Below are 12,360 nucleotides of genomic sequence, written 5' to 3'. Positions count from 1 at the left end.
GTTTTTGAAAGTTTTTTCTATCACAAAGGTGCGATTTTTCAAGTCACAAATATGCGATTTGGCCAAACATGTGAAAACTAAAAATTTTAATATTATCGGTTAATGGGAAACTGAAGTTTGTTTCCCAACGTTCAGGGATGAAGTATGCAACATGTTTTTTGCTAAACTACAGTTTTGGTTTTTAATTTTTGAAAGTTTCTTCAGGATTACGAGAAGATGAAGGCGGAGATAGAGAATCTGCAGCAGAAGGTGTCCTCAAACAAGAGCAAACTGGTGAGTGACCCCGAGAGCAGCAAGTATTTCTCCCAAGTGGTTCAAATCCAACAGCTGAAGGAGGAGAGCGAGGCACTGCAGAGAGAGTACGAGACCAGAAAACATCAGGTGAGTCACATCAACTCTTGCTAATCGCAAATTTGGCCCAAATTGAATGTGGCATCTGCATATGATTAATCATAGTCTCTTCGCATCAAAAGTTTTCGAGTCTAAAAATAGTTTCCACAATTGGTTGATATCAACCCCTCAAAATTTGGCACCTAAAGAATATTTTTTGGATTGGTTAGCCAAGAGTATATATAGTAAATAAGTTCAAACAAAGAGGCGCTCTGGGTAGTGATGAGTTAGAAATCTCAGAGGTGCAATATCACGTGAGTTTTTGTTTCGTAGTTTGACGTGGGAGAAGTGCGTCATGAGTACGAGATGAAACACCTGGAGCAACTGCAGAGATCGGAGGCTCCGGATCCGCAAGACCTGATGATGAACATATTGGCAGAGTACCGACGGAAGAGCGAGGTAAGCTCGTCTTCATTGCCTTCGCTGATTTGGTGACGCTGTGGTCTATATTTCTGGATATCAAGGTTATTGCAGCGACAAATGGTTGATTAATAAGGAGTGAATTAATGAGATTTGAGTGATAATTCCAGTAGCAAATCAGAGTGATAATTCCAGTAGCAAATCAGTAAATCACCCGCACAAAGTTGCTCGAACCAATGACCAAAGGTCATGTTTCACCAGCTAATTTTAACTAAAATCGGGAAGTGATCTTTCAGTTTGAACTGAATAAGAAAGATCAATTCCAGTTCAGTTAGGAAAAATCACCAATACCCCGCCTTTCAAATTAGGTGGTTCCTAGTAGAAGGTCTCGGAAAAATGCAGTTTTGCACTTTCCCAAGTTTTTTGTCAATGCGTCTGCAGGCATGTTTGCTGTTGGTAAAAAGGTTAATGTCACCTTCTTCTGTTCAACTAACTCTCGAAGGAAGTGTAGTTTTATCGCAAAATGCTTCGTCTTGCCGTGATTCACTGAGTGTTTACTAAGGGCAATACAAGCTTGGTTATCAACGAAAACTTTTAAAAGCCTATTACAAATTATGCCTAAGTCGCTAAGTATGCCCTGTAAATGAATTCCTCCCTTTACTGTTTCGACCACAGCATTGTGTTCTGCTTTGGCTGTTGAAGTTGATACACAACGCTGAAGTCTGCTAGACCAACTTATTACACCTGAGTTGTCACTGAGTTTAAAACAATATCCTGAGGTACTTCTCCTATTGTCTATATTTCCAGCCCAGTCCGCATCCGAATAGCTAACAAGATTCAAGGCCTTATCCCTCCTGTATACTACAGGTAAACTTTTTGTTCCTAGCAGATATCTAAGACAATTTTTTCCGGCTTTCCAATGCTTTTCACCTGGGTTTTCCACAAAAGAACTTAGAAGATTTGCTGCAAAGCAAATGTCGGGTCTACTTGATAAAGCTAGGTAATTTAGACAACCAACAAGTCCTCGATAGTCACATTTTTTCATATTTTCTTGCTCTATGCTACATTCTAAAGGACAATCTTCTTTTGTCAGCTTTTCGTTTTCACCAATAGGGGTCGTTATCGGCTTTGCTTCGGTCATCCTAAATCTTGATATCAATTTTTCAACATATTTCTCCTGGCTTATCCTAATTTCGTTTCCTGAGTAATCAATTTTCATTCCTAAGAACCATTTAAGATCACTTATCTCGCTTATCTCAAATTTTTCAGAGACATTGTTTTCAAATCAGCTACAGAAATTTTTGTCTGCTCCACAAACCACTATATCATCGACCCACAAGCAAATTAAACCTTCTATCTCTCCCTCAATCCTCCTAACAAACAAGCACCCATCAAAAATTGAATTTTCAAAACCTAATTCCTCAAGATAGCTTTTTAGAGTCCTATGCCAGTTTCTACCGGACTGCTTCAGTCCATAAAGAATTTTCTTCAGAAGACAAACTAAAGGTTTTCCTTCTTCATCAAACTTCTCGAACCCTTCAGGTTGCTTCATAAGAATTTCTTTATCTAGTTTGGCATTCAAGTATGCAGTTTTAATGTCTAACTGTCTCAACTGATACCTATTTTGGACTGCTAAGCTCAGGACTAGTCTTATGGTCGACATCTTGGCTGTAGGCGAATACGTTTCGTGAAAATCCCTTACCTCAACTTGGCTAAAACCTTTAGTAACAAACCTAGCCTTAAACCTGGAAATTTCACCATTAGGTCCGTACTTCAAAGGAAAATGCCATCTGCAGCCTATAGGCTTCTCTCCTCTTTTTCAAACTAGTTCCCAAACTTTATTTTTTTCTAATGAATCAAACTCTTTTTTCATTGCTTCTTGCCAGTCAGGGTCTGCTAAAGCTTCCTTAGCACTTTTCGGTATATTTTCGAGAACTTCTCCAAAAAATACTACATCACCTACTCTTTCTCCTTCGTCACTTTCTATCTTTTCTCAAAGTAGAACTTAGATTCGTCAAAACTAACGTTTCTAGACTTTTGCACTTCGAGTTTTCCTTCACTCTTAATTCGTATCAGATAAACTTTACTATTTTTCCGATGTCCCCAGAAAAATTCCCCTTCTAGAGTTTTTGTCTAGTTTTTTGCGAAACTGTTTTTCCACAAAACTATATGCTACACACCCAAAAGTTTTCCCAAAATTAAGCTTGGGTTTTTCTCCATAATTTGACTCGTAGGGTGTTTTGCCTATAGCAGAATGAAAGCACATGTTTTTGAGATTAGTAGCCATATTAAGAGCATAAAGCCAATAAGTTTTCGATAAATTCGCATCAAAAATTATGCAGCGAGCCATTGGAGTAATTGTTCCCCACACCCTTTCTATCTTTCCGTTCTCTTGAGGGTATAAGGAGCCGATGTTTCCAGTCTTATTTTTTGTTTCCTACAAACTCGCCTAAAATCCTGACCAATGAACTCTCCTGCGCCGTCTGAAACTAAAGTCTGAGAGACTCCTATGTCTGCTATGAACCTTTCCAATTTTTCTGTTGCCTCATCTCTCGTCTTCATGAAATAATTTTTCAGATATCTAGAAAAACTGTCCAGAAAACCTATAGCATATCTATGTCCATCCTCTGCTATCGGATCGATAGGACCTAGAATATCTGTGTGAACAATATCTAGTGTCCTGGTTGTCCTGGTATAAGAATCTTTCGGGACTGGCTTCTTTTTTGGTTTAATCAACTCACAAGTTTCACAATTCTCAATTTTAAAATCGCTAATCTTCATGCCTTCAACATGTTGCTCCAAATGTCTTAAATCTTTGTAGTTATTATGACCCATCCTGCAATGCCACTGTTTCAATGTGCTTACTACATAACACTCGTCTTTTCCTACAAAAGTGTCCCATAAAAAGAGACCACTTTCCTCTCTTAATGGATAAACTGATCCATTTCCTGGCGAACAAACGAGCTCGCACCAAAAACAACTTATGCTCCTGCTTTCTTCATTTTTGATACACTCAGCAAATTTCGTGAGTTTTCAGGAACGTACAAAGTGTCCTTGAGCTCAATCTTCTTAAACTCGCCTTTCTCATCTTTCACTCTGAATCTAACTTCACCTTTGCCTAAAATTTTTGATTCAGAGAAATTTGCATTGCTAACCGATCCTTTGAAGTTCTCATCTAAACTAACAAACATGTCTCGATCCTTAATCATGTTACTGGTAGCTCCAGAGTCTACAACTAAGTCCTCGCCCGGAGACACTCCACTCAGGAAACTAAAATGAGCCTCTGTTTCAGCTACTAGGTTCTGCTGTTCTCGTTTAGTCTTACTAATGAACTCTTTCTTTGCTTGGCACTATTTTGCAATATGTCCAAACTCCTTGCACTCATAGCACTGAATTTTTCGAGCTCTATCTTCACTATCTCGTCTGCTGCTTAAGTTTTCTCTGCACTGTTTCGACACATGTCCTCTTTTATGACACTTGAAACAAACTCTGTTCTCGCTATTAAAAGCATGCTCTTTTTCGATTACTTGTCTCTCGCTATCAAATTTCACAAAATCTATTTTCAACTCATCTAAATTTTTCTCATCTCTACTAAACTTAGCTATAGTAGAAAAAGTTTCAAATTGTTTTGGAAGTCCTTTCAAAAGAATTGAAATTAACATTTTTTTCACTCACTCCTTCGTTCACTTGTTCTAAGTAATACTGAACCCCTCTGCTCTTCAAATAATCTATCACTGTTTCATTGCTATTCTTTTTCAAAGTTGTAAAATCGGAGATTAGGTTTTGCAGCCTGGGTCTTTCAAAACTCTTAAACCTTTTCCGTAAAACATCCCAAGCTTTGCTACCATTGCCTTTATAAGGTCTTAAAAACAAAACTGATTTCTTATCTAGAGCCTGCACAAGTTCGTACCAGATATGCTACTGTTTTTCTTAAAAAATCTCTTTTCTTTTATCTATCGCAGCTTGTTTTTGATCACTGCTTGCATTCGTTCTTAATCTTGGCATAAAATTTCTATAATCAACTGTCTCATCTAAAATCTTGTTTAACTTCAAGTGAAAAATTCGTGCCTCGAATTGCTCTTCAAAGTTGGAAAAATCTTCTTCTTTTCCCGAAAAAACTATCCTATCAGTGTTCGACATTTCTTTCCTAATCCAAGTTCTTATTTTCGACTTTCACACAAAAGTTAAGTTCCAATACAAAACTCAAAAAATTAAGTATTGCCCTAGGTAAAGTTCAATGACCCCGTTTTCTCTTACATCAAAATCATATTCTACAAACATCAATATCGCCCGCTTATATAACTATGCAAGTATATTTGATTACCTAAATCTGATTTGGAACCTAACGGAGTGCGTACTGATTAACACATCAGCAACTTAGCAAAGCTAAGGTCCCTCCTCAGATTTCATACTAGGTAATATATATATTAGCAAAATAGAAGTTCGTCTTTTTATTCTGGGGTATCAGTTTCTTTTTCTTTTAATTGCAATGTATTCTTTGGATTGATTTTGTGTCGGATTCGAGCAACCGCGTACGAACGAATTTATCCTTCCGCAAAAATTGAGTATAAATCAGCAACTTTTACAAATAAAACATGTAATTTATCAGTTTGGTTCAGTTTTCTTTCACTATCAACAGTGTAGTGCTTCTTTCACTGCTGTGCTCACTCAATGCCCCTTCGTGTAGCTTTTGACCGTCTTTTCTTCTTCTCTGTTGTGTTTCCCTGCTTCTATCGTCAGAGTTGTCTATCTCTAGAAGTTGTGTTGCCCTGCTTCTGTCGTCAAAGTTGCCTGTCTTTACTAGTTAAGTTGCCCTTCTTCTATCTTTGCACTTCTCTGTCTGATCAGTCGTCTTTCTCCAAGTTGTTTTGGCCTGCTTCTATTCTCGCAGTTCTCTAACTGATCAGTTGTATATTTCAAGTTGTGATTTCCACTGTCACAACTCCACTGCAAATCTCAGCTGCTTTTTTCCTTATTCGTTTGAACGAATAGTCAATCTTGACTCCTGACTTCTCACTCGTGATTGTGCATCTGGGCCCATAACCTATCAAGGTTATTGCAGCGACAAACGGTTAATTAATAAGGAGTGAATTAATGAGATTTGAGTGATAATTCCTAGTAGCAAATCAGATCAAATATATATGGTAAATCACCGGCTCAAAGTTGCTCGAACCAATGACTAAAGGTCATGTTTCACCAGCTAATTTTAACAAAAATCGGGAAGTGATCTTTCAGTTTGAACTGAATAAGAAAGATCAATTCAAGTTCAGTTAGGAAAAATCACCAATACTGGATAGAATGTTTAATGTATGGCCTTTTAGAAGTACAAAACATCAAATTGAAGTATCAAATATATCAAAACATCAATCAAATTAAAGTAAATAGATATATATTAGTTTTCAACCCATCAGAAACGAGCCAAAAAAGTATTTCTGACAGTTACTGAGATTTTTCCGACTTGTTGCCACCACATGATTTTGTCTTAATACCCGCCCATCTTTAGGATTGATTTTATGATAGGTTTTCGTTTAGAAAGCCTTTTCTTGTTTCAAATTTTTATTCAAGTTTTCGTATTGTTTTCATCACCATTGAAGTTTTTCGTTTTATTTTCTTGAAGTATTATCCAGTTGAAGTATTTGTAAATGTTCTGGTGGGACAGCGCTACTCAATAATGTGTTTGGTTGAGTCCTGATGGTAATCGCGGCGCGCATTTGTGAACGATCACCATAAAGATTTCACGCTTGTTAAGTTCAAGTTTTTGTTCCGGCCACTGAAAGATGGAAGAACTTTGTCTTCAGGTGATAAGTAGTGTTTTCCAGGTAAAATCAGGTGCCAAAAAATTATTGGACTAGTTCGAATGGTATATCATGTTAAATCCTGAATCGATCGACTTTAAAAATCTTTAAAAAATGAAAATACAAACGAAAATGCGCTCAAAATTAAACGATATCATAACATTATTGTTTTCAGTAAGGTGAAAAACTGGAGAGTAGGTATATATATCAAAATAAGACGAATATTAATTCATAAATAGTCATGAATATCAGCATTTTGAGGAAAAACTGATTTTAATTGAGTTATATAAATCATTAATTTTGGGAATAGCTGAAATTTGGACATTTTTTAAAAACACATGTTGAGTGTAAAAAAGAAATGAATTTGACTTTTGATTAATTTTTTTAGTTCACTTCATTTCTTTTGTTCAAAGAAAGGCAAACTCCACTATCGAATAGCAAAAGTGTAAATGTCACCAAAAACGTGATCCACGTTGATTTCGAAAATGGAAATTTAAGTTTCCCCAGCGAAATAAAAGTATTGATCCGGTTTTCTCAAATTGGGTTAATTCTAACAAATGAAGTGTCAATCATAAATTGTTCTACAAATTCAAAGAGAAGGTTATATTTGTTTTCTTTGAAATTCAAAAGTTTTTAAAAAGATTTTTCAAGAAACAAGTCAGTTTTTTTTCAGTTTCCTTGCGTTTAATACTCTTTTCCAAATTTTTTTAACAACGATATTCCTGAAATATGAACCAACTATAATTTAACCTTTTTTGTAGATAGCACAACATTATTTGGCACTATTAATGATGGGGTAAATCAATGTCCGATGATTTAGAGCGCATTTTTGTATCGACGGAAGACAGTAAGCTTACAGTAAATGAATATAAAAGTTAAGTACTCCGATTCCAGCCAAAATTGAATTGAAAATAAAATTAAATGAAAAAGTATTGGAGATCGAAAGCGAAATGAAATATCTTGGGTTCACATTAGACAGCAATCTTACAACCAAACATGATAATCATGTAATGAAAAGATTGTCATCGCTCCCAGGTAAAATTCAGCATTATAAGTGGTCAAGCCAAAAATTTTGATCTGGCAAATAAAACTCATTTGAAAATTGACACCTCAGATTTGATTGTAAAGAATTCTATTTCACTTTTAAAAAAACGATCAATACGAATCGTGAAAAATAAACACAAATTATTTATTTCTAATGAACTACACATATACGAGTTGATGAAGACGTTAACAAAAGTAATAATAAGAAAAGAACACGCTATTCATCCTATTGACATAGACTTTTTGGAATTATTTTGACATGTGATATTTTTTTCTCACGTTCTTTAATTGAAAGTGTTTAGAAAAGGGCGGTGAAGAAGGATTTTCTTGCTTGATTTCATAAAAACAAGAGAAAACATGTGTTTTTAGTTACAATTATTGGTGACTGAGTGCTGCATTTTTTCGGTGATAATTTAATAGGGGCTCATTTGTGTGATTAGCTGATTAGAGCATGCAAAACTGTTTTTTTAATCTTTGCTCTCGAGGCGTTATTCGACGGGCTAAACGGATTTGGCTAAACTAATTTGTATTTAAGTTTGCTCATTGTCTCTAAAAACCGATTTGAAATTTTTGCAGTTTAATTTCTGCAGTTTAATTTCTGTTATCTGAAATTTTCGGTAAAAGTAACCGATTATGATTTATTTTTTATGTTATAAGCTTTTCTTTCATCACACTACTCGACTACTCACTACGCGCAAAAGCGACTTCGAGTTCTTTCAGTTTTTCTGATTAACTTGGTCAGAACTTTCATGATTACATTTTGATTGTTTTCATTCAAGGTCAAGGCAGAGCTAGATAGGGAAGAGACTGCACTGGAGCAAAAGTTAAGTGTATTAGAGACGGCAGAGAGACAGCCGGTAGAGTGGATGCGCGTGATCAATATGTGGAAGATACCCTCTGGCATGTTGCAAGATGCGGGCCCCATCGAAGACACCAGTGGACTCACTGCTCTGGTGAGAACCACCCATTTTGGATTACTTTGTCGTAATAAAAATAATAAACTCTTTTCAAAGAAGGGAAAAAATTGCCCATTATTAAGAGTAACGAACGTAGTGAAGACTCTTATATAGGTCTTGCTGATTTTTTTTTGTTTTTTTTTTTCAGGAAAAAACTAAAAATTTGTTAACGCTTAATTTTTTTTCGCGGTTTGACTTGTGATTTCTTGTTAAGTTCAGTGAATTTCAATTATTAAAAGGAAGGCAAACTCCACTATCGAACAGCAAAATTGTAAAGGTCACGAAAAACTTTATCGACTTCTAATTTTGAAAATGGAAATTAATTATCGAATTTCCCAGCGAAATAAAAGTTATACCTATTGATCCAGATTTCTCAAATTGGTTTAATTTTAACAAAAAAGTGTCCATCCTAATATGTGCTACAAATTCAATGTGTTTCAAAATAAATTAATTATTACCTTTGCGATGACCAAGGGTATTGCAACCGGGTACTAAACTTTTTTCCCGTAACTAAATTTGTTAACAGGGCCGATCTGGACTCCTGGTGGTACCTTAGTTCAAAATGAATTCAAGTTTTTAAGAGTAATGAACGTAGTGAAGACTCTTATATAGGTCTTGCTGATTTTTGTTTTTTTTTTCAGGAAAAAGTCTTAAAATATTGATGCACTTAGGTATATTGCACTTTTTGAGTTTATTGAAATTAATCTGCTGAAAACGACGTAATTAGCTTTCTTCAAATACGAACGTGCAAACGGCGCAAAAAACTCGTGAACGATTTCTAGTTTGGAATTTAGTTTTTAGATTTCCAGCGGAATAAAAATATTACCTGTTGATCCAGTTTTCTCGAGTTGAGTTAATCATAAATCGTTCTAGAAATTCAAAGAGCTTAAATGGCATATATTTTTTTCTTCGAAATTCGAAAGTTGAGACTTTTTCAACAAAGTCAGTGTTTTTTTGTTTACTTGCGTTCATTGCTCTTTTCCAATCTTCGATTGGCTGTTTTTTGTCTCCTGCACAATTAGCTTGGAGGTAACGAATACGCTTGGGAAGACAAATGTCCTGGGTTCGAAACTATCTGACCAGGTCCTGTTTTTTTTCAAACGGTAAATATTCCGGTTCAAAAAAATTTCGGCCTATTATGTCTGCTTACGTTTTTTCGGCTTAGTTGTGACATCTAAGAATCGTTTATTGTTTGTGTAAACTATTTTCACTGTAATTGTTTTGTGTTTTAGCTTTGAAACATCGTGTGGAATTGAAATTTGTTTTTTACATTGGTTGTAATTTTTAAAGTTTTGTGTCGTGTTTGTTCTGAGAGGAACAGGACTCCAATTTTTTTTGAGTTTTTTTGGTATGAAGGGTTTCTACTGAGGTATTTTCTGTTTTGTTACCGCTTGGTAAGTTTGGTTCCGATGCTAACTATCTTCATTCATTCTGATAGATCTAGTTGTATGTATAGTTATACAATGTCGGTATTACTTTTTTGCTTCGATTAAGCTCTCCGTGGTAATTTTCCGAATTATTTAGATCACCTTGCATTCAGTACCTATATAGCTTTTGTGGATACTATTTGGGCAGTACATCAATTTTTTGCAGAACAGTTATGGTTTATTTTCAGCTGATTGGCTGTCGGCTTTAATTCTGTCGGCTTGTTCACCTAATATTTTGTTTCCTACAATTTTTTGATATTATTCATCTGTTATCTGAGATCTTTTATCTGTTATCTGAGATCTTTAAGACTTTGGCTCCAAATGTAAGTTTTCGAATGCTCAAATTCAACCCCTCTTGTAACTCTTACAAATTTTCAAATAAATTTAAACCTGAAAAAACTTGATTTTTATTATTATTTTTGTTTTTCTAATTGTTTCTTCGACAGTAGCAACGTTCGAACCCTCTTTGATAGTTCTTTAGTGTCTTAATCATATACTGTTTTAATATACTTCTTATGTCGCAAGTGGCGCGAAACTCAGCTTTGCCTCTGTAAAAAAAATCATATCGTGGTTGAACAATTAAAGAGGCCAGTTAGCTGCCTATCGAGTGTTGTCATCTTTGATACCGACAATGCAGATTTCGTCCTGTATTTCTCAAAACTCAAAAAATAATCAAGTCTCGACTCGCTAACGCCATACTAGAAAGTTGGACAAGAAGATTTTGAAGTGTAATTTTTTTTGCTGGTTTGCTCTTGTGGCGATATTGGCGTTTAGTTCCTAGTCTATGCTATAGATATGTTTGCTGCGCAATTTATATCAACTTATTTTTTTTGTTACAGGCCGAGCTGCTGCAATCTGAAATTCGCAATTTAACGCAAACTGCCCTGGATCTAGAGTCGGACCCAGAGTCTCTCAAGGCACGGAACGTCATTCAGAAACAAGTATGTCAAATGTTACGCTTTTGTAATTTCGCGTTTGCAACTAAAAATGAAGTGTGGTCACTGACGCAATGAACTTTCCAAATGGTATTTTCACCGTTGAAGCTGCTTTTGGAAGTTTTAATCGGTTTTTGAATCTCTTTCCTGTGAAGTTTGACTCCAGATTAAATAACGATGTGTCTGCGTTTAGTGGTTTCATGATCATCGGTGTATGGAGCATTGTTGTTATAAGACATTACGTATTTGTGTGATAATTGGTTTCTATCTTGTGTGTTGTTGTTTTTGTGGTATAGATTGGCAACATGGAGAGGCAGCTGCAGAGTGTGGAAGAGGAGGTGAGGGGGGAAGAGGAGCGGAACAGTGAACTACTGCAGGCCAACTCACATTTCGAAGAGCAGATCAAAGAACTGGAACACCTCTACTCCGTATGTTCACTGCTCTCACTTGCTGTTCATAGGGTGACCAAATGGTTGCTTAAAGAAGTGTTATTCAGTTGCTTATTTGAATTTCGAATTTATTGCTTGGCATGTTTGCCTAGAAGTTCTGTTTGATAAAAACAGGTTTCATGAAAATGTTTGGGATTGGGTTTTTTATTTTATTTTTTTTGGAAACGCTTTGGAAAATTTTATCACCTTTTGCAAAAAGTTTAGTTTCAAAAACCCTTCTACCGATTTTCAAAAAATCGGTGTCCATAGAATGAGCGCCTACACTCTTGTGTGTCTGCTTACTCACCTGGTCTCTTTTTGCTTGACCCCTTCGTCTAAAGCCTTCGAAAAGGTGTGGGAAATATTTGACCGATATTTTGTTTTGTTCGTTTTCTCAAAAACTAATCAAGCAAGTCTGAGATTTTGGTTTGAATGAATTGAAGAGATTTGAAAGCTCCCCTCGATTAGCGTCTGCTCCCAAACTTTTTTTTGGCTCATAAAATGATGGCCCTCGGAATAGTGAAATTTTAGATTTTTTTGACAGTTTTTTCGAATATCTTCTGCATATGCGGCTTGGCCCATCGTTTTCAAAACAAAAAGCTATGATTTTTGGGAAATGTCAACTTTATAATTTGTTGACCGTTTTTTGGGATTGTCTCGATAACTATCTTGTCAAATCTGATATCATAGGTTTAATCGATCCCCTAGGTTGAGACTTGTTTTGTCTGTTGGAAATTTCCAAAATCTCAAAAATTGTCACTCTTACTTATTTTTCTAGAGAAAGTTTTGGGCAAAGTTTACTTTTCAACTTACGCATTTCGTCCCGCATCACTGTAACTACGTTCAAAAAAATCAGACACTTGCCTCCAGCTTTAACTAGGCCCTAGGAGTCCTTCATTTTGGTTCACCCAGTTTTGTCAACATTCAATTTTTTTTTATTTATTTTTTAAATGATTTTGTTGCATCGCAAGTGGTGCGAAGCTCTGCTTTAAAATGGTTTCGCTGTTTGATTTTTCTCTTGCGAT

General features: G+C 35.7%; 1 protein-coding gene across 1 annotated transcript in view; it reads left to right on the top strand.

The window, feature by feature from the left end:
- Positions 1–12,360, top strand: part of LOC134846000 (intraflagellar transport protein 81 homolog) — a 282,975-nt gene that overhangs the window by 251,946 nt on the left and 18,669 nt on the right. Inside the window, exons 6-10 of the mRNA XM_063863162.1 lie at positions 205–381; positions 664–789; positions 8,369–8,542; positions 10,812–10,913; positions 11,204–11,335. Coding sequence (XP_063719232.1) covers positions 205–381; positions 664–789; positions 8,369–8,542; positions 10,812–10,913; positions 11,204–11,335 — 711 coding nt within the window. The remainder of the gene's footprint in view (positions 1–204; positions 382–663; positions 790–8,368; positions 8,543–10,811; positions 10,914–11,203; positions 11,336–12,360) is intronic.

This window comes from Symsagittifera roscoffensis, chromosome 1 (assembly GCF_963678635.1).
Source record: "Symsagittifera roscoffensis chromosome 1, txSymRosc1.1, whole genome shotgun sequence".
In the NCBI taxonomy this organism is placed as follows: Eukaryota; Metazoa; Xenacoelomorpha; order Acoela; family Convolutidae; genus Symsagittifera; species Symsagittifera roscoffensis.
Note: the sequence above shows the minus strand (reverse complement) of the source record. Positions and strands in the feature narration are given on the sequence as shown.